The sequence below is a fragment of the Hemiscyllium ocellatum genome, chromosome 34 (genome assembly GCF_020745735.1).
Source record: "Hemiscyllium ocellatum isolate sHemOce1 chromosome 34, sHemOce1.pat.X.cur, whole genome shotgun sequence".
NCBI lineage: Eukaryota > Metazoa > Chordata > Chondrichthyes > Orectolobiformes > Hemiscylliidae > Hemiscyllium > Hemiscyllium ocellatum.
In genome coordinates, this window is record NC_083434.1 from 33,727,180 (window position 1) to 33,749,459 (window position 22,280).

At 39.0% G+C, this 22,280-nt stretch overlaps 1 protein-coding gene across 2 annotated transcripts in view; it reads right to left on the reverse strand.

Annotated features, from left to right (window-relative positions):
- LOC132832109 (dnaJ homolog subfamily C member 13) overlaps positions 1 to 22,280 on the reverse strand; it is a 134,274-nt gene that overhangs the window by 91,353 nt on the left and 20,641 nt on the right. For both annotated transcript variants that reach the window (XM_060849821.1, XM_060849822.1), the window contains exons 3-12: positions 17,360 to 17,435; positions 15,465 to 15,614; positions 12,440 to 12,481; positions 10,938 to 11,138; positions 8,448 to 8,654; positions 8,179 to 8,274; positions 5,514 to 5,605; positions 1,143 to 1,309; positions 672 to 751; positions 414 to 583 (exon numbers count right to left, since the gene is read on the reverse strand). In XM_060849821.1, the coding sequence (XP_060705804.1) occupies positions 414 to 583; positions 672 to 751; positions 1,143 to 1,309; positions 5,514 to 5,605; positions 8,179 to 8,274; positions 8,448 to 8,654; positions 10,938 to 11,138; positions 12,440 to 12,481; positions 15,465 to 15,614; positions 17,360 to 17,435 (1,281 nt within the window). The remainder of the gene's footprint in view (positions 1 to 413; positions 584 to 671; positions 752 to 1,142; positions 1,310 to 5,513; positions 5,606 to 8,178; positions 8,275 to 8,447; positions 8,655 to 10,937; positions 11,139 to 12,439; positions 12,482 to 15,464; positions 15,615 to 17,359; positions 17,436 to 22,280) is intronic.

Here is a 22,280-nt window from a genome sequence, read left to right on the forward strand (position 1 = left end):
ACATGGCAATGCGTAACAAGTGAAATAATCTAGAAGCAGCATAAGACTAAAAAAAGGAACAGTACTTCCAGTCACAGGTATTGATAACATGCATGAACAGAAAGAAAAACAAACTTGAGCCGTTGCAGAGAATAAGCGCAGTGAAATACTTATTACATTTCCATAGTATCAACAGCCACCTACACTTGCAAACATGCCAACCAAATTCATGTTCAGGATTTACAGATGTGTCACACGCACTCTGTACCTGGTTTAAGCCAGTCAGTACCTATAACTGTTGACTCATTCACTGTAGCAGATTTATGGCTATTTTACTGTTTTGGTTACACAGACAAAATCTGTACATGTTGCATACAGAAAACCTTCAAGACAACTTTTAAAACTTGTGAGGACATAATAAGTAGATTACTTACTTAGGAAGTTTTGTAAACGCTTGAAAACCAGCCTTCGAGGCAACCAGCCGTCTCACAGCCTGAAACTGGCTCTCCAGTTCTGCATTATTAGCAGTTTGATCACCTTCTTGAGACAGTAATGCTGTGATCGCATTATTAATGAGTTTCTCTTTGTTCTCAGAAAAAAGGCCCTGCAGAAAATAGGCAATTGTCTTTAAAGTTACCACGCCACGCAAAACATTTGAAAGACTCACAAGACTTAAGGAAAATTGCTCTTACGTCTTGAGTCACTGCATGCAGAACTCCACTGTATGAGATGTTTGCATTAAACCTGAACACCGCATCTGAAAAACTGCCATCTGAAATGCAACATTAAAGAAACTTGAGTACAATTACTGAATAATTCACCAAAAAGCTCACTGCATGAATTGCAAAGTTATTTTAATAACTTCGTGCTGAGAGTTTGTGAAGTGACTGACAGACATTTCAAAGCCAAGTGTGCAAACATCTTTTCAAAAGCCAAAACACAACTTCATAGTGCAAAACTCTAGTGCATTCAAAGAAAAAAACATTAAAATGTTTATGCATGTGTTAGTGCATATTATGGGACAACTATAACTCACTGCACAAAGCTAGAACTGAAGTGCAGTAAAACGACAACGCAATAGCCTGCCGTCCAAAACAATGGATGTTACCAGCAAAGATGCACCAAGAACAATCTTGCTGGTTTGATAAATCAAATGCACTTACTTGGAGGAGCATTTAGAAACCGAAGATGTAGACTTTCTACTTCTTCATCAACTGGCATACTTAGCAGCCCCCATCTCTGCCCTTTCTGGGTCGGTATCATTCGGACACACACATCTCTGTTCCCAGAAGCTCTTACTCCATCTAGCAAGCTAGCCATTAAGGAGTCTCTAAGTAAAGGAAAGGAAGATAAAGTTGTTCAGTATTGATGCATTGGAGACAAAATTTTAGTTATAAAAATGTATGCCTATCACCATATATTTCATAGTTATTCAAATTCCTTATTTACATTTTACCAAGTTCCTTAAAATGGTCCTTAAGGTCAACCTAGAGTCTCAAAAAAAGGTCAACCAAACAGCAACAGTCCCATCTAGTCCTGAACATTACTATGGTTTCAAACCATTTGGATAGATAAACCTCTAACTTATGTAAGGTGAACAGTGAATAAGTTATATCATGAATGCCAAAGGATTTTGCATTCTCTGAATGGGGATTTTTGAAGGCACCTTGAAACAGTGTTTCCTGTGAAACAGGAACTAATGGAGGTGCAATTCATCAGAAAATTGACAGAAGAAAGAAATTAAATTGAGACCCTTGGGTTAGCAGGTTAAATTTAAATACTTGGTTAAAAAAAGACAAATCTGATTAAAGTATGAACAGATGAATGACAACCCATATGCAATGAAACTGCAAACAGGCTAACTTGAGATTAACAATCCACTAAGTAACACTGGGAACAGTGCGAGAGGAGCAAAAGGAAATTGTTAAATTTGATTAAGTTCAAACAGCAGCATGGCTCCTATTACTGCAAACAGATAAATGCTGCATTTTCAAAGGTCACTGTCTGCAAGCAACAAGCTAACAACATTAACAACACAACACTAACTGCTAACTGAAACCATGAGAAGGCAATTGAAAGAAAGCGCCATTATTAATAGGCCAAGCAACCATCAGGCTTCAGGAGACTTTGAAAAAAACTGAATGCACGGGTTACAATGATTCTGAGCAAACAAGTGGTTTGATGATGAAAACTTGTCTCCTTATTGCCAGACACTGACTAACATATTGAGCTAATAGAATTACACTCCAGAAATGAGGTAAAGTAGCTTCTGTATCTGGGAAATTTAAGTGAATTGATGTCAATAATGAAACTTTTAAACCATTCTGGTGTTTTAGTCTCAGTTGAACCCAAAGTGTCAAAGAATTCTACAACACCAATTCCTTAGTTTCATACAATAATCTTCAATCAATCTTATAATTAACTTCATCCAGCTCCAAACATAGTCCATACCATTTCCTTTTGGCTTTTTTTAAAAAAAAAATTCAACTCAAAGATCAAGTCCTTTGGTTGGTAACTTAAAATTTACAAAGTCCAACTTATCGCTTGTGGAAGGAAACATGTCAGCAAAATCGCTAAGTTGTTGCGGCTTTTGGTTTTTAATAGGCTGACGGCTGGGGGGCAGGACGAGCGGGAGAACAAGCATGAGACAGAACAAGTGAAGCAAGAGTTTTTTTGCATCTCCGAATTCTGGAAATCATTGCTCAAAGACAAAAAAAAGTAATACATTTTCTTATCTAAGCCTTTTTTGACTTGCAATTTAAGAAATTACACTCCTCCTATAAAAACGTAACAGAAGTTTAGATTTACAGAGTAATGTTGATTATCTGAACGAGACAGATGGAGAATATTGTGTTTAGATAACTGATTGTTGGGATAACAGATAACACTTTTATAGGAGCTTGAGATCTTGCTCGAATAATCTGAAATTCGGATAATTGACGCTCAGATAACTGAGGTTGTTCTGTATATTGTAGTATAAGTCCTGAGCAACTATCCAATGTTCTTTATATAGAAAAAGCAATGATAAATAACATGGATTTTAATGTTGGATAAATCATGCATAAACATGCTAGTAACACAAGCCTAGGTATTGATCTTACATGATGCTACAAAGTTAAAAGTTGACCTGGTAAGTCCACAATGATTATTTCAACCTTTTAAGCCATCGTGTTAATCTGATAACTGAAGACCTAAAAACTTTTTCTCCCCAATGTAGGTCTTCACTTTAAAATGGCATGAGGAACCTGAACATTTTTACCTTTTCCCCAATAATCATTTCTCTAGAATTAATTTTTCACTAATAAAATTGCCTCCAGTGCACAAATGATTAATACAGGTAGCATACCTTTAATGATTTGCCAATCAAGTCAGTTAAAAAAAAGACAACTTTACTTGAAAAATCTGCTTCCACTTCAGAATGAGAAAGTGGTGCCACTGTAACATACAAGGAAGACTGGGGAAGCTAAATCAGACTAGAAGCAAACGTTTTATAGCCCCAAATGTGCTGTAATGCAAAAAATAGTGCTGCACTAACAAACTTGGAAACTACAGGGAGAAGTACGTACAAGCAGCTATATTTAAAGTTGAAAAATACATGCTCTTTGACACAATGAACTGGGCTTCGAAAACTTGCTCTGTAACAAGTTTGCAAATGTAGAAACTAGTCAGAAATGAGCAACAGATTACAGAAAGGCAAACAGCTGGCAGAAGAAATTCAACAGAGGAAGGAAGAAATAAGGACACAGTTTAAGTCGCACAATCTTAGGAGTGTAGGAAGACAGAACCTGAGAATTCATGCACAAACCCATAAAGTCAGCAGACTGAGTCAGTAAAAGGCAGCTTGTGCCTCTATTTACAAACCCTGAATAGTTTCAGAGTGCAAAATCAAAAGGTTTGGCACATATTTATAAACCACTGGTTAAACTAGATTGCTGACCACAATTCTCAGCACTAGGTAGGAAGACGACATTTACCAAACAGCATCAGGGACAAAGCATTTTACAAATGTGACGATCAGAGACATTGGAAGATTCAACTTGGAAAAAGATCAAGGAGAAAATAAAATCTATTACATTTTGATTTACAAGTGAGTTTTTTTCTTTAAACAAACTAGATAATGAGAAGCTTTCCTCTGGTAGCAAGGTCAACAACAGAAAATACAGATTGAAAATAATAGGCAGTATTGTTTTTTGGTTGGCTGGTGACATGGGGACAGGATATGAAGTTTGATCTGGAATGCACTTCCTGAAAAGTACACTGGAACTGAATTAGGCCAAACAGCAGTTCAGCCTTTTCTACCAATCAGTGATAGCTGACCTATTTCTCAATTCCTTCTATCTGCATTTGTTTTGCAAGTTTCACCACCTTTGTGAAAAATAAATGTCAGTTTTGACATTTTTAATTGAACTTAGTTTTACAAGTGTTCCAGAATGTCAATACCCTTTGTATGAAGGGCTACCAGATAGGATTACTAAAAGGTCTAGGTCTAATTTCAGGGGTCTTCTAGATTACAGCTCCTACACACAAGAAAATTATTTCTATCTACCCCAAATCATTTGGATTATTTAAAAATCTCATTGCATTCCTGATTTGCGGAATGATCTAAATCTAGATTGTGCAACATCACTATTTAACACCAACTTCATTCTGGTCATTTGTCCTGTACCCCCTTCCCTGAGTGATGAAATTTTTAAGTACAGAGCTTGTTAAAATAGCCAATATATGTGATTTGTGTCTGGGGATGTCAAATTTTGTTACTTATTTTTGGCACAGATTGTCAAACCACAAATTTGCCTGATACACAGGATTTATCGTGCATCATCAAGTTTCGGTGTCCAGACCCAAATGTGATACTCTTAAAAACAAAAGAGATGTAACGACAACTTGTCTGACATTACATAACAGATACCTTTCTCCTTGAAATAAAAGTCAACTTTCCATTAACTTTATATTTCAGACTTGCCTTCTAGTTGAAGTGATTTATGCAGTTGAAATCCCGAACTCTTTGCTGATCCACAATGGAGCTATTCTATGTCAGAAATAGATCATTGCACAGGTCCACACACTGAACTCCATCTATTAGTTTTGCCTACTCAAGTGATCAATGATCCTTTGCAACTTCTTGCAGATTCAATAGCAACCACCAAAAAAAAAGTCAAAGCACTACTGTAAAAAGGCGATTTCCAGGGTTATGGAGAAACAGCAGAAGGTACAACTAACTGATAGTACTTTCAGCAAGAGCACAGACACGATGGGCCACACAGCCTCTCAGTTTCTGCCTTGTCACTGCAAATGAGCGTGTTTCTGAAAACTAAAGTCCATATTTACATGCAAGACATTTTGCTTCAAGAGCTGAAAACTTAGAACTGCGTTGGCACAGAGGACTACAATTCCATGGAGTTCAGTTTACAAGTTAAAACATTCAGAAAATGAATCACAACATTGTGCAAGTTTCTTCAGGAACTGAAAACCAGACATGCTCCTCTTTGCACCCAACGTAAAGCAAATACAATAGGATAGAGAGAACTTCTTACCTTTCAGTGGATGAGTACTTGTAAACCTGTCCTTTGATGTATTCAATAGTAAACCGTTGAGGATTGTCAGAATCAAGCACTAGAGCAAATATCTGCAGGGGAAGAAAACATTACCAGAGCTCAACAGACTCAAAGTTTCACTAACACAGGGAAACAAATCAGCAAACATCAGAAATGATTTTTTTTTAATGCAAACAAAAGTCTATAAACCAAAGACTAGATAATTCCAATTAAAGATGGATGCCACTATAGAGAATCTTTCAAATTAAGCTGAAGGTCAGATTTTGATACACTTGCAATGCAAGAGTGTAATGTAAATTCATCTAAGTAATAGCTTGAATTTTCTTCATGTTCAAGTTGGAAATTTGAGAGCTAAAAAGGGTTAAGGTATCTAATTGCTTAAGACAGACCTGTTACTTGGATGTAGGTTCGCTTGGTCAGCTGGAAGGTTTGTTTTCAGACATTTTGTCACCATACAAGGTATCTTCAGTGACAAGATTAGAGTGCATGTGTGTTGCTGGAAAAGCACAGCAGGTCAGGCAGCATCTGAGCAGGAAAAAATCGATATTTCCAGCAGGAGCCCATTATCAGGTTTCCGCCCGAAACATTGATTTTCCTGCTCCTCGGATGCTGCCCGATCTGCTATGCTTTTCCAGCAACACTAATCTTGTCTCTGCCATAAGAGATCAATAAAAGGGATGAAACAGTCCAGATACTGACAACAACAGCACACCCAGTCTTGGTAACCATGCAAAATCCTCCTTACTGGGTTAGTGCGGTGGAAATCAAACCCCACTAAAGCTGGGACTGTCACAAAGTTAAAAGATTTTAAAGAAAGATTAGATTACTTAGTGTGGAAACAGGCCCTTCGGCCCAACAAGTCCACACTGACCCAAAGTGCAACCCACCCATACCCCTACATTTACCCCTTATCTAACAATACGGGCAATTTAGCATGGCCGATTCACCTGACCCACACATCTTTGGACTGTGGGAGGAAACCGGAGCACCCAGAGGAAACCCACGCAGACACAGGGAGAACGTACAAACTCCACAGAGTCAGTCGCCTGAGGTGGGTCACACCCGAACTACAAAAAAAAAGAGGAAGAAGAACACCTATACAAGGTATTCACCAAAAACAGATACCCGCGCAACTTCATCAACAGATGCCTAAGGGAAAGACAACGAAATGGTGACATGCCACAACCCAAAGGACTGGCCACACTCCCATACATCAGGAGCATTTCTGAACTCACAGCCAGACTGCTGTGACTACTAGGACTCATAACAGCACACAAACCAGCAGCCACTCTCAGACAACAACTCACCAGGACAAAGGACCCAATACCCAGCATGAGCAAAACCAACAGGTGTACAAAATCCCATGCAAGGACTGCACAAAACACTACATAGGACAAACAGGAAGACAGCTAACAACCCGCATCCATGAACACCAACTGGACACGAAACGACAACCAGCTATCCCCTAGTAGCCATACACTCAGATGGCAAACAACATGAATTCAATTGGGACAACACCACTATTATAGGGCAGGCCAAACAGAGAACAGCCAGGGAATTTCTAGAGGCATGGCACTCATCCACAAATTCTAACAGACACATTGACCTAGACCCTATATACCAGCCACTGCAGCGGACAGCAACTGACAACCGGAAGCGACAGATTCAAACCACTATAAATGCCGGAGGAATCAGCACAGAAGCGCTTCACAGGAGGCTCCCAAGCACTGAAGATGTCACCTAGAAAGGGGGCTAAACGTTTGCAACAAAAACTCCCAGCTCGGCGAACAGAACCACAACAGTTACAATCAGATTAGGAACAATTTTATTAAATTGTACAGTAGCTGGAAGGGGACAAATTATTTGTTGACACCATCCAGGCAAAGCATCCCATTATTATCAGCTTTCATTCCCTCTTCCATAAAATAAACAGTGGCAGCAATGCAAGTTCCACTTTAAAAACCCACAGCAGATCCTCAACTCGACTCTTGACAGCATATTCCAAACACTTCTTGTACCATCTAAAAGGACAAGAGCAGAAAATACTGAGAACACGACCCATAGGTTGCCCTCCAAGTCACACACTATGCAGACTTTTTTTAAAAAATCATTTTCATCAAAGCCCCCAGGATGAAAATGAGGAAATCCCTTCTCTCTCAGGGCTGTAGATGTACCTAACTCTCTCAGACTGCAGTTGGTCATGGCAGGGGCTCACCACCAATTTCTCACGGCCAATGAGTGATGAACAACAAATGCTGGCCTTCTCGACAATACACAAATTCCATGGAAATATTAACATTTTTTCTATCTTGCCTATTAATCATTTGAATATCAAGCTTCATTTATTTCATCTGCACAATGATTGCCAGTTAGTTTCAATTCAAGAGCTGTGAACAGATCAGCTAAAGCAAGTGAAATGGCTTGGGTTTGACAATGAAGCAATTAAGCAGGACAGATTGGGTGTGTAATAATACCAGACTTCTCTCTGAAATTCCTATGCCAGCTCACAAAAATTAAACAGTGAGATGGATTACATTTTATCACCTCATAGCTAGAAAAAGACATGCACTGGAGTCATTTCCCTGTTCAAAAACCTTAAAAAAGGGAAAGACATCAATTAACACAAATCAAAAGTGATACAAACCTCTCCCAAAGGCTTGAGGGTTACAATATTGTATGTGGCTGGATCACGCTCCACTAAACAAGTTTCTGTAAGTGCTAATACTCGCTTTACTGGATCCTGGAACAAGTTTAGACACAGAAATTAAACAATTACATTTCCCATGTGTGCAAAAATGTTATTAAATCCAATTACCCGAGTTGAGAGCAGTTCTTTGGCAGTTACAAATCAACTTTTCAAAACCTTAATACTTAGTAACCACCCCTCAAACGGGCACCTTTAAAGTAACTCACCTGATGCCTACTTGCAATTTTTTGTACAACGAATTCAGCTAGCGATGTAATCGATTCGTCATTGCTATATTTGCCAAAGCGGTGATTCTGATAAAAATCAAACTCAAACGTTTCTTTCCGGATGCGCAGTGAGATACCAATAAAGTTGCCTGCATGATCAATTGCACTTTTGATGATGTCGTCTTTTTGTTCAGATGCAAAGAGATGCTGGAATTTCAAAAAGGAAAGACCAAGAAGGAATCAACTGTACTGCAAATGCAATCTCAGCACTCGTGCAAGGGGTGCAACTTTAAAATGGTTACCCCCTTAAATTGACAAAAACATCCCAAGACGCTTCCTAAGTGTTTAGATTAGATTTGACATCAAACTATAAAGATAAGAAAGGAAAGGTAATCAAATGGTTTGGTCAAAGGAATGCTCTGAAGAGCAATGTTTTAAAAAAAAAATAAGAAAGTACAGAGCCTGTTAAATTTAGGGAGGGAACTCTATTTTCAGCCTAGAAAGCTAAAGCCTCAGCCACCAATGGCAACGTAAAAGCAATTAGAAAAAAGACAAAAGTGAAGGATTCCAGGATTTGAAGTTACAAAACGCAGAGGTCGTCAAGACCATTCAGGGATGTGCGTTTTAAATTTGAGGCCCTTACCCTACCCCTGAACATTGCACGGTGAATCCGTCTAACCTGCACATCTTTGGACTGTGGGAAGAAACTGCAGCACCCAGACGCTCCCCATGTCTGTGTGGGTTTCATGTGCAACCATCACCGAAAGCTGGAATCAAACCAGGTCACTGGCATTGAGGGGCAGTAGTGCTGACCACTGAGCCACCATGCTGCCCCAAATTCCATGGACTTTATAGTTATAAATGACAACACCAGGTTATAGTCCAACAAGTTTATTTGAAAGTACAAGAACTGTTTATTCATCAGGTAGCTATCAAGCATGCATACACACACTCTCTCACACACACCCCTCTATGGGGTGAACTTACATTTGCAAATATGTTCTATTTTGTTCAAAAAGCACACAATCTATAGGCAGTTTATCCATGCAATATTTTATAAATTTCTGCTTTGGAAATAGAGCCAGTCTGACTCAAGGTTGGGATACAGATAGACTCTAACCTCACACCTTTAATGCAACCTCTGAACGGAGGTGTCAGTTTTTTAAAAAAAATTGATAAAACCTCAAGTTGCCAGGACCGAGACTCAAAAGTAGTTAGAGGATTTACATATTGGAAAATCAAAACTTACATCCCCATTCCGATTAAAGACTTACCAGCAATCTAGGTTTTATCAAACACTGCATCAGTTGTATGACACTTTGATCTTTTACTATAAATCCTGCATCCTATAATCTTGCCCCACTAGCTACCTGAAGGAGCTGTGCTCTGAAAGCTTGTACCTCCAAATAAACCTGTCAGACTATAAGCTGGTGTTGAGATTTTTTAAACTTTGCCCTCCCCAATCCAACAATGGCTCCTCAACATCATGGAGTTCATGGATAAACTAAACCCAAGGCACAAGGGGAGATGCGAGAATACTAGAGAAATGCATAATTCAGAAGCAGGGCAATATTGCTTGGGGAACATTGGTTTGGTGAAATAGGTAGCAAGTAAAAGGGAGAAAGGCAGAGAGGCAGTTGAAGGGACAATCACAATCATTAAGTTCACAAGCTATTTGCACCTGGTGTGGCAGTATACGGAAGGGGATGGCAGTGGTTAGTGTGGAAGAAAAGGCAAGGATGATGACTGAATTTCAAGATTATCTGGAGTAGCGAGCAGTTCCCCAAAAAAAGGAGAGATCTTTGTATGGCCCAGCCAGATCTGACAACGAACGGCAAAACCAATTGTCCGCTATCATGAATAAGTAAAAGCCCCTTTAATTCAAAGGCATGGAGACAGTAATATCAGGTGGTACAACCAGGACAGGTGAATGAAAATATATTTTAAAAAAAAGAGGGGTCAAGGGCAAAAAGGTGGAAGCACTATTAGGTGATTGAGCTTATTGGTGACTAGAACAAAAACAGAGAATGTGAACATACCTAACTCTGGGAAAAGAATACTTTCTGGGTGAGACACTGGAGGGAGTGGGACTGGAAGGTGAAAGCGGATATAAGAAAATGATTAGATATGACCTGATTTGATGTTGTATGGGGAGAGGTTACAAGAGATGGCAAAATTTAAAAAACAAAAAGGGTGGCTGATACTGCAAGCACATTTAAAAAGGAAGACACAGGTGAAGAGAGGATAGAATTAACTCAGGCGAGGAGGTGAGGATGATTTGAGATTGCAGGAGAAATCAGTTTGAAAATTTAACAAACAGGAGATTCTCAAATTCTAATTAACAACATACTGGATGTGTCAAGTTTACATTTCCTACATTAAGTTTCCTGAAAATTATGCTTCAACATTAATCATTTCTCCAAAAATATAATAAGCAGATGCAAGGAAGGAAACACCCCGTTGAAAATCAAATTTAAAGGAAATACTTACCAATCGACTAAATCCTCCATGAATTATACAAAATCCTCCCTGATAGTCAGATAGTTCTGCAAAGCCTTCAATGTTTTTGTAGTCATATGAACAGAGAATGCGATTAGTCGTAGGATCAATCTGATCTATCCCACCAGGTGTAACTTCAAGGACCACTGACTTTCTAGTATCAGTCCAATGATGCTTGTAACAGTTATAGCGCTAGAGAGAAATGGATAAGATAAATCTAAGCAGAACTTGTTTTAGGTAACAGATCCTGACAGGAAACAGATCATGTGTTTGAAGTCAAACCTCAACTCCAAGAACAAAATTGCAAACTATAGATTTAAAATGTTGAATGCTAGATTTGCACTTTCATACATTAAGCACCTAACAACCAGGATTGTCTGCCAGGGAATTGTTAAATTGACTTCAGTTATGGAAAGCAGACATGATACTCTTAGAATAGTCACTAATACTTGTATTGAGAAAGAAATTTGTGCAATAAATTGGAATTTGTTTTGATTTGCAGATCTGGTTAATGGTTACATAGCTTACACACTGATCCAACAAACCTACATAAGTACAAGAATACAATACAGGTCCAGGAAGGGCTCCTCAGCAATCAAGAGTCTGACTCTCTCCACTTAGGCCTACCCAAAAACAAACCATTGCACATAGGCTATTGTTATGCAAGACACAGAATGTAGTAAGATTAAAACTTGTGTAAACAAGGTGTAACAGTATATGCTCAATGCAGGTGTGCAGCTTCAGAACACACAACACACCAGTAACATTTCTATTTTGTACATGTACTTAGTTTTATTTGCTCAGCATCCAAATGACAATTTGTAAGCAACTTGCAACCAACTAATCATTAATACAAAAGACGTAACCTTGCCAGCTTGAACCAGACTGAGGTCCAGACAAAGTGAAAGAGGACTTGCAATGTGCTGCATTTCCCAAGCAAAAGTGACATCAGTGCACCGTACAAGACGAAAAATGTTGAAGATTAGGAGAGGTTATGGAGAAGAGAGATACACATGGCAACAGAGGAAGGAGATCACTTTTAAGGCAGTTAAGTCAATTTAAATGCTAATAGAGCTATGGTGTATTTGCAGTGTTTCGTGCTTCTATGGTGTAAACTTGGCAAAGCATTTTAAATTGTTTCATTGTTAGTCTTTGCACAAGGTCATCCACAAAATAAGTAAAACTAAACCAACTAAAATTTAACCACGTGTAGAAAGCATTGGAGAAACTCCGTTGTATCTGTTGAAATAAACAAAGTTTACATGGAGTAGAATACAACTTCAGAACCCAGTTTAATTTTACAGGTATGGTTAAGTTTATATTGGGTTTAATCAGAGGAAAGATCTGATAACTTAAATCAAAACTTGGGATTTTCAGAAACAAGAACCATAACTTGAAAGGATGCTACCATCATGGCCATGGTATTTTACAATGACACTCCGTTATATTCATAGCAGGTTAAAAGTACTGAAAGAACATGGATAGCAACTGACCTTTCCAGTGATTTTCCCCTCTGAAAACTCTGTTCTGAAGCGCTGCATGATGAAAATGAAGGTATAAGTTATTTTGCAAAAGAAAGTGTAGAACATAATTACTTTTCATCATTAAATAAAATACCCGCATCATCAGGTCATTCCATAGTTAGCATTTACATTCCATTATTTAAGTTTACCACCTGACCAACAAGACAGATCCCAGGTCTTAACAGCAGATCAGACAATGTTCGTGTTGGGAGAAAGAGAATGAATGTTTCAGGTCTATGAAGTATGGTCAATCTGAAAAATTAACTTTATTTTCCTCTTCATTGATCAGCCAGATTTGAATACTGCAGTGTTGTCTGTTTTTATTTCTGATTTCAAGCATCTGAAGCATTTTATTTTTGTCCCAAGTGTGACCTTTGGTCTGTGCCAAATAAGCTAATCAGTGGCTGGAAATGGAAATTGGCTATAGCATGTGTCACGGCAAAATTAAAGAACAAAGCATTCCTACTCCTGATCACTAATCTGGTGACCTCTGCTACAGGTGCACATTTATGGACCAAGAGCAAATCATGAAACGTTAAGACATTGGAGGAAATAATTGCTGACATTCTAGTCACTTTTGTACGACAATGACATGGTACTGCAAGCCTGTCTTTTGTATTTAATATTACTGCGAAAACATAGATATCACGTGCAAATATTCTCCAATTTCTTAGAAGTGGATAAAATAGTTTCCCCTGTAGAATTCTCTGCAACAGAATTCTCTTTCACAAATAGTGAAAATGATTAAGGCCAAAATATTAAATGGTTTCAAGGAGTTAGATATAGTCCTTGGGGCTGAGGGGAGCAAAACAGTGTGGGGGCAAAAGCAGAATGGTAGAGCAGATTCAAAAGGACCAAACAGCCTACACCTGTGCCTATACGCTGCCTGTTTTCCTTATTTTAGAAGTAGAATATCATGAAACAGTGTGGTATTAACTGGGGCTCAGTTCCAAAGAAACTTCAGTTCGGCAATAAAATTTGATAATAACAAATAGGTGAACTGACTATCATTGCCCATTAGTGTATACAGAGTCAAATCAAGTTGACTGATTCAAGATTCAATATTGTATAAGTTGTGTGTTCAAGGTGCACTCTTGAGGGAGGAGCTGCTCTATCTCCAGATAATATCAAAGGGTTCCCATATCAATACTGCCACTAACCTGGGAGCTCACTACCCAATATCCTGTCTCATACTTACTCCAGCATCACTTAGAATATCAGTCATTTAGGCATGTGTTATGTGGGAACATGTGATTTTGCTTTTTGCACATTTTCTAATAATTACATTAAACAAAGCACTTTAGAACTCCTACAGCTGAGAAACACACATCTATGACTCTTAAGGAAAAAGCCACAGGGAGGCCTATTGACATTATCCCAAGACTGCTAATTCAGGGAGCCAAATATTGTTCTGGGGACCGGAGTTTGAATCAAGCAGATGGTAAAATTTAAATTCAATAAAAGTCTGTAATCAAGAGTTTAATGATGACAATAAAACCATCGTTGATAGTCAGAAAATACCATCTGGTTCACTAATGTCCTTTAGGGAAGGAAACTGCCAATCTGACCTGGTCTGGTCTACATGTGACTCCAGACACACAGCAATGCGGTTGGCTCTCTTCTGTTAGGCATTGGGGCAATAAATGTTGACTTAGCCAGCAAAGCCCTTATCCCATGAACAAATAAAGTTAAAAATCTACAAACTAAGCCAGATTCTTTAACAAAAAAACTATTCAGACATTTTAAAATGTAAGCAAAAAGCCAGAGGTTGCTGCATACTTCTGGCTGAGTTGCACGTTTGAGATTTTTCTATTGATATGCAATAAAGCAATCCCCTCTTCTTCTACACAAAAGACATATCATGGTTTGAGATTAGAGACCTAAGGTTTGTAACAGGCTTTGCACCATGACCCAGGTGGAAATCTATCCAGAAAGACTAGCTAAAAAAGTTTTAAATAGATGCACTGATCCCAAATTAAACCAGCAAGACAGCCTCTTCTCCCAACTGCTACAAGCACAAAATTATCTAAACTTTCTTTGACCAACACTTCTTTTAAAACTTCCACCAAGAGTGGGACTGGGGTTAATTCCCACGTCAAGCACTGAGAAAACTGCGATAGATTTGTTCACACACACAATGATCAAATAAATGCACTGCCAGTTAGTTACTAATGAAATTTAGTTGAGAAAAATGTTTCCTACACTAAACTTCTCATTGGTTACAAGAAGCATTTCACAAATTACACAAGCTGTGAACTGCACTTTTATTAGTCTGAATCCATTGCTCCATTTTGTCAGTCATGGGTTAATTCTGAAATAACACCGCGGACCCACCTTTTCTATTTAGCACATTGCAAAAATGTGCAAGTTACCTGCCCACTCTAATTCTGCCCTCAAGATACCTCAGCAAAATCAACAGGAAGAATGGGTAAGATGATGATGTCACAATTGTTAGTGCAGAAAGAGACTATTTGTAGCGACATCAGCTCTCCAAATGAGCAACAGTGGACAAATCTCAACATGGGTGCAATGTTAGGTATATAGACCATACACCCCAGCAATCTGATTGAATCAAACAACTTGGTCCTCTAGTTGTACCCAATAGTGAGCATATGGATCATACTCAACCAGCCCACACCAGCAAAAAAAAAAGAAGCTTGCTGACTAATTCCAAGTACACAAATGTCTTCACTAATATCAAGTCAATGCAGTCAAGTTTGCCACATGGCTCACTATGTTTGCCAAAAGCAATATACATTCTGTACATGGGATATGGTTCTTAAAATACACAGGAACTTTACAATCTATAACTCCCCACTTTCTTCAATTGAGTCCACTGCCAATCAAAACTGTTTATTCATTTGATAAAAAGTGACAGATCATTTGAAATTGGACATCCTTGCACTTGTGCTTACAAGCAAAAAGACAAAATGCCTCAGCAACATGTCTCTCTCCAGCATTTTTAAAACAGTTTTGAAGCTCAAGAACAACTTACCAGTGCCTCTGTTAGCAACTCTGTTCTATGTTCAGTAGAAAATTTTAGGGTTTCAGATTTTTTCCCACTTCCTTTGCGAAATGTTAAAGTGAATTCTGTTCCTTGTCCTCTCCCCACAGGGCCAATGCTGCAAATATCACCATAAGGCCACTAAAAGGAAAAAGAATTTACTGGAATAAAACATTTAAGTTTAGATGTGAGTTGAATGATGTACTTTAAGACTGTATGTTGAAGTTGCCGTTATCTTTTGTATCTGAGATTTTAAATGTATCAACCTTAAAGAACTTGCATTCGTAAATACAAGTTCAGCTACTGTGGGGTTTCCATTGGAATTAAGTGATTTATAAGGAAAGGGTTATTTGATTTTAGTTTTTCAATGTTTGTTTGTTGAGTGAGCTTCAGTTGAAGAATGAAAATAAAAGGTTTGCTGTATTTTGGATAAATGTAGTTTCACCAAGTTTTATTTAGGCAGTGGGAATTAAAAGAAATACTAGACAAAATAACAGACAGTGCTGGAGAACCTAAACAGGTCTTCGAGCATTAGTGAACAGAGAACCAGAATTAACATGGAATCCAGTATGTCACACTTCTCCAGGACTCCACGTGAATTCTGTTTTTCTTTCCACAGGTGCTGCCAGACCTGCTGAGATTCTCCAACAGTGTTGATTTTAAATTTCCAGCATCCACAGCATTTTCTTTAAGCTTACATGACAGTATCATCATTGGATGATAAAAAGTTACAAAGCAGCTTCAATCAGGCACCTTCCTGAAAAAAAACACCACCGATCTGAAAATTCCAAGAGTGTTAATTTAAGGGAGTATATCTGTGAATTCTCATGTCCTTCCACCATAATCAGTGTGGAACGATAAATAGAGATTGGAGAAGTATTAACTTATTATGTAGGTAACTAGAAAGACTTAGGAAGGATATTGGAATTTGAGACAGCCCAAAAAGCCTGGAAAGACCAAGCTCAAGAATTTTAATGTATCTGAATATTCCAGTAAACTCTCCAAGTACAGCCAGAATTATACGCAAGTAAATTGTCAAGACTAATTTATCATTTTTAAAGACAGACTCGTCAATAGATGAACACTTATTTCAGCCAACTTATAAACTTATGCTTAAGGACAATAATCCAGAATGTGGAGGAGCCGGTGCTGGACGGAGGTGGACAAAGTTAAAAATCAAGTAAAAAAGCATTCCCGATGAAGGGCTTATGCTCAAAACGTCGAATTCCCTATTCCTGAGATGCTGCCTGGCCTGCTGTGCTTTGACCAGCAACACATTTTCAAAAGTTAAAAATCAGACAATACCAGGTTATAGTCCAACAGGTTTATTTGGAAGTACAAGCTTTCAGAGCGGTGCTCCTTCACCAGGTAGCTAGTGTAACAAGATTATAGGACACAGAATTTAGAGTAAAAATAATCAAACAGAAAACATTCCTACTGGAATCGTTGCTCAAATTCACAGGCTAGCTTCCACAGGAAAAGCATCTACCTGCACCCTTGTACCAGGTTATAGGTACAAATGATGACCAAGGACAATGGCTAGCAGCAATCTTCACAATGATTCCAATGCACATGCTAAAAAAGCCAGAATCCCAAATAAATTTTTAAAAAATTAGTTGATGCAAAGCATGTAAACGGAGTGAGACTTTCACAGAACTAGCAAGTAGGGGTGGGAAAATGCACTAAATAGCAAAGAAAAAAAAAAGGTGGAAGTGAAGATAACCAGGGGGACCATGATTTACACACTCTGCAAGAGATTTCCTCAACAAATTTTATTTCCAAACTACAAGATTGCATTATGTACAAACCAAAATGAGAGATATAATTTAAAGCAGAGAAACAGGCAGTTGGCTTCAAACAAATAGAAGTGTCATGAAAATGATTACCTGATTAGTAACTTCTAGAGTACCAGGATTGTATGTGGTTACAGCATGTGTACCAACTGAAAAAACTCGCTTGTATCTAAAAAGGAAGAGAGGGCACATGGACAATTCAGTTTCAGTATATCGTAGTCAGTATCTTTTATACAAACACTTTTGTACATTATTTTGCTAAATCTTAACAATATCTTAAATAATGCCAAGAGGTCAGTGATTAGATACAGGAGCAGACATTACACCACTCAGCCAGAGTCTGCTCCATCATTCAATCATGGTTGATGGATTTCTCCCAGTAACCCATGATCCCCAAGAACCCCAAGTCTTAAATATACTCAATAACCTGGCATCCACAGTCTTCTGTGGCAGTGAATTCCATAGATTCACCACTCTGAAGAGGATTCTCCTTATTTCAGTTCTAAAAAAATCCTCCCTTTACTCTAAGGATATGCCCTTGGGTCCTAGCTTCTCCTACCAATGGAAACATCTTCCCAATATCCACTCTGTCCAGGCCATTCAGTATTCTGTATGTTTCAATTAGATTCCTCCTCATCTTTCTCAACTCAGAGTATAAACCTAGAGTCCTCAACACTCCTGTTAAGCTGTTCATTCTTGGGACCATTCTTGTGAACATCCTATGAATATGCTCCAGGGCAGTCCATCCTGGGGCCAACACCGCACACAATACTCCAAACGTGGCCTGATCAGAGCCTTGAAAGAGCATCAGGGAGGACAAACAGGAAGACAGCTAACAATCCGCATACATGAACATCAACTAGCCATGAAACAACACGACCAGCTATCCCTAGTAGCCACACACGCAGACAACAAGCAACATGAATTCGACTGGGACAACACTACTATCATAGGGCAAGCCAGACAGAAAACAGCCAGGGAATTCCTAGAGGCATGGCATTCATCCACAAACTCCATCAACACACACATTGACCTGGACCCAATATACCAACCACTACAGCGGACAGCTGAAACTGACAACCGGAAGCGGCAAGGACAGACCACTATAAATACCAGAAGAAACATCAAAGAAGCGCTTCGCAGGAGGCTCCAAAGCACTGATGTCGCCTAGCCAGGGGACGAAATGTTTGCAACAAAAACTTCCAGCTCGGCGAACAGAACCACAACAACGAGCACCCAAGCTACAAATCTTCGCACAAGCTTTGATGCACTTCTGAGTTTATATTCAAATCCTCTCAAAATAAATGCTATCATTACATTTGCCTTCCTAACTACCTACTCAACCAGCAAGTTCACGCAGAAGGACTCCTGGACTAGAACGCCCATGTCTCTTTGCATTTCAGACTTCCGAATTTTCTCCCCCTTTAGAAAATAGTCCATACCTCTACTCTTCCTACCAAAGTGCATGACCTCACACTTTTCCATGTTATACTCCATCTGCCACTTCTTTGCCCACTCACCTAACCTGTCTAAATCCTTCTACAGCCTCCCCGCCTCCTCAATGCTACCTCTACCCATCTTTGTATCATCTGCAAACTTAGCCAGAATGCCCTCGGTTCCTTCATCTCAATCATTAACGTATAAAGTGAAAAGTTGCAGTCCAAACAAACACTGAACCTTGTGGAACACCACTTGTCACCGGCTGCAATCCTGAGAAAGTCACTTTTATCCCCACTTTCTGCTTTCTGCCAGACAGCCAAGCTTCTATCCATATTGGTGCCTTGCATTGGACACTATGGGCCCTAAGCTTACTCTGTAGCCTCCTGTGCGGCTCCTGTCAAAGGCCTTCTTGAAGTCAAGGTAGATAACATGCATCAGCTCTCCTTGGTCTAACCTGCTCGTTACTTCCTCAAAGAATTCTCGCAGGTTTGTCAGGCAGGACCTCCCCTTGATGAAACCATGCTGACTTTGCCCTATTTTTCCATTCACTTCCAAGTATTCAGAAATCTCATCCTTCACAATGGATTCCAGGATCTTACCCACAATCAAAGTTTGGTTAATCAGTCTACAATTTTCCATCTTTTGCCTTACTCCCCTTTTTAAAATGGGTGTCACATTAGTGATTTTCCAGTCCTCTGGGACCCTCCTTGATTCTAGCAATTCATGAAAGACCACAAACACCTCCACTATCTCTTCAGCTACCTACCTTAGAACACTGGGGTGTAGTCCACCTTGTCTAGGTGATTTACCCACCTTCAGGCCTTTCAGTTTTCTAGCACTTTCTCCGAGGTGATGGCCACCATACACAGCTCTACCCCCTCACTTGAATTTTTGTGTTTTGTTTAAAATAAAATGTTTATTTGGTTTAGTTTTAAAAATTTAAATGGCAACTCAGTGAAAAAATATCTAACACAAGGAGTTGCACAAATTCAAATTTCAACGCTAGTCCTGAAAATCTAAGAAAATCCTTTCAGCATCTCGATAGCCTGCAACTAAAGGCCAACTGATATTTTAGGTCTCACCCTTTGCTCAACATAATACATTGCACTCCAAAAATATTAGTTTAAATCTTCCAAATAAGCTAATTTGAAAAACTAAGCAACAACACCTCCTCTACTGTCTTTATATCCTTTTCAGAACATGGACACCAGACCTGTTCAGTGGTCTCGCTACATTCGACAACTATCTTGTATTCTGCTTTTCAATCCTCCAAAAATGAAATTTAAAATAAGATACTGGCAAAAAAACAGCCATTATCAGCTTAATGTCACTTGCGAGATTAAGCAACTACCCAATGGATCTTTGCTCCCATACAATTCAAATGCATTGGGAATTATAATCGCACTTTTATTCTCCCTAATCAAAGTAAATATAAAAAGAAATTATTCCACAAAATACTTAAACAGACACCCAAAAGCCCTACATAATGTAACTCAAAAATACCATGTAAACAATGGAGAATGCTTAATGAACTTAACTTGACAAAATGCATACACAGACCTTAAGCGTTTAATTCTAAAGAATTCAATTCATAATTATGATAACCCTTTCATTTCATTAAAATTATGTGACTAAATTATGAATGATTACTTTATTTCTATTGTCACAACTCTGCACTTAATGCCATAATTGTTTGTCAGCGACATATTTAGACCTAGCCAACCTCGGGAATGCACATCTCCAACATCCATGAAATTCATTCTACATTCTGTCATAGCCTTTTTCATTATGATCTAAACCCTACAATTTGGTGTCATCTACAAATTTTGTAATTGTATTTCTGATTTCAGATTTCAAATCATTTAAGTGAACAATGGTCTCAGCATTGATACTTGTAAAGCATCAGGCATTTTGCCAATTTAAATACTTGCTGTTGATCCTTAGTTTTCCGGGTGTAACCAGCTATCCAGTTGCTATACAGTCTGTTACTTATCACATCACCATATTACTACCCAAAATATTGGAGATAAAAAAAACAGTTCACATCAATATGAAAATTATTCACACCTGCCAGGAAGCTAAAGCACCGAGCAGTAATTGAGTCTGGACAGATCACTGGGCTGGTTAAAAATATTTAGAAGGGTGCACCCATTGGAGTCTGGGGATTGATGACAATAAAATGGAGAAAGGTGGATTAAAAAAACACTGATGGATTTTAAAGCCATGATGAAAAGTTTAAAACCAAACTATTGCTGGATTGGGAGTCTATGTAAGTCAGTCAACAAAGTGATGGATTAAACATACAAGTCAAAACACAGCTATCAGAGTTGTGGGTGACCTCAGGTTTACAAAAGATAGCACAAAGGAGGTCAATGAGATCGCATGGAGACAGAGTCATAGAACTGTGCAACTTGGAAACAGACCCTCTGGTCCAGCTCATCCATGTCAACCAGATATCCGAAGCTAGTTTACTCCTATTTGACAATTTGGCCATATTGCTTGAAACACTTCAGATTCTTAGACTCATCCAGATGCTTTTAAATGTATTTGAAATGTGGGCGGCACAGTGGCACGGTGGTTAGCACTGCTGTCTCACAGCGCCTGAGACCCGGGTTCAATTCCCGACTCAGGCGACTGACTGTGTGGAGTTTGCACGTTCTCCCAGGGTCTGCGTGGGTTTCCTCCGGGTGCTCCGGTTTCCTCCCACAGTCCAAAGATGTGCGGGTCAGATGAATTGGCCATGCTAAATTGCCCGTAGGTAAATGTAGGGGTATGGGTGGGTTGCACTTCGGTGGGTCGGTGTGGACTTGTTGGGCCGAAGGGCCTGTTTCCACACTAAGTAATCTAATCTAGCCTCCACCATTTCTTCTTGCAGCTCATTCCATACATGCACCATCTGCAGTATGAAAATGTTGTCCCCCAGGTCCCTTTTAAATCCTTACCGTCTCACCTTAATCCTATACCTCTAGTGTTGGACTCTGCTACCCTGGGGAAAAGAATTTGGCTATTCATCCTAGCTATGCCACTCATGATTTTATAAATTTTTTAAGGTTACCTCTCAGCCTCCGACACTTCAGGGAAAACAGCCCCAGTCGATTCCATAGCTCTCCCCATAGCTCAAATCCTCCAACCTTGGCAACATTTTTGTGAATCTCTTCTGAACTCTTTCTGGTTTCACAACATCCTTCCTATATCAGGGAATCGAAAAATGTCCTAAACAATGTCCTGTACAGCCAAAACATGACCTCCCAACTCTTATACTCAGTGTATTGAACAATAAAGGCGAGTGTGTGGTGCTGGAAAAGCACAAAAGGTCAGGCAGCAAAGGAACAGGAAAATTAACGTTTCAGGCAAAAGCCCTTCAGCAGGGAGAAGGGCTTTTGCCCGAAACGTAGATTCGCCTGCTCCTCAGATGCTGCCTGACCTGCTGTGTTTTTCCAGCAATACACTCTCGACTCTAATCTCCAGGCCTCACTTTCGCTGCACTGAACAATAAATGACAGACCAAACACTTTCAGTATTCTGTCTAGCTGTAATGCTACTTTCAAGGAACTATGAATCTGCACTCCAAAGT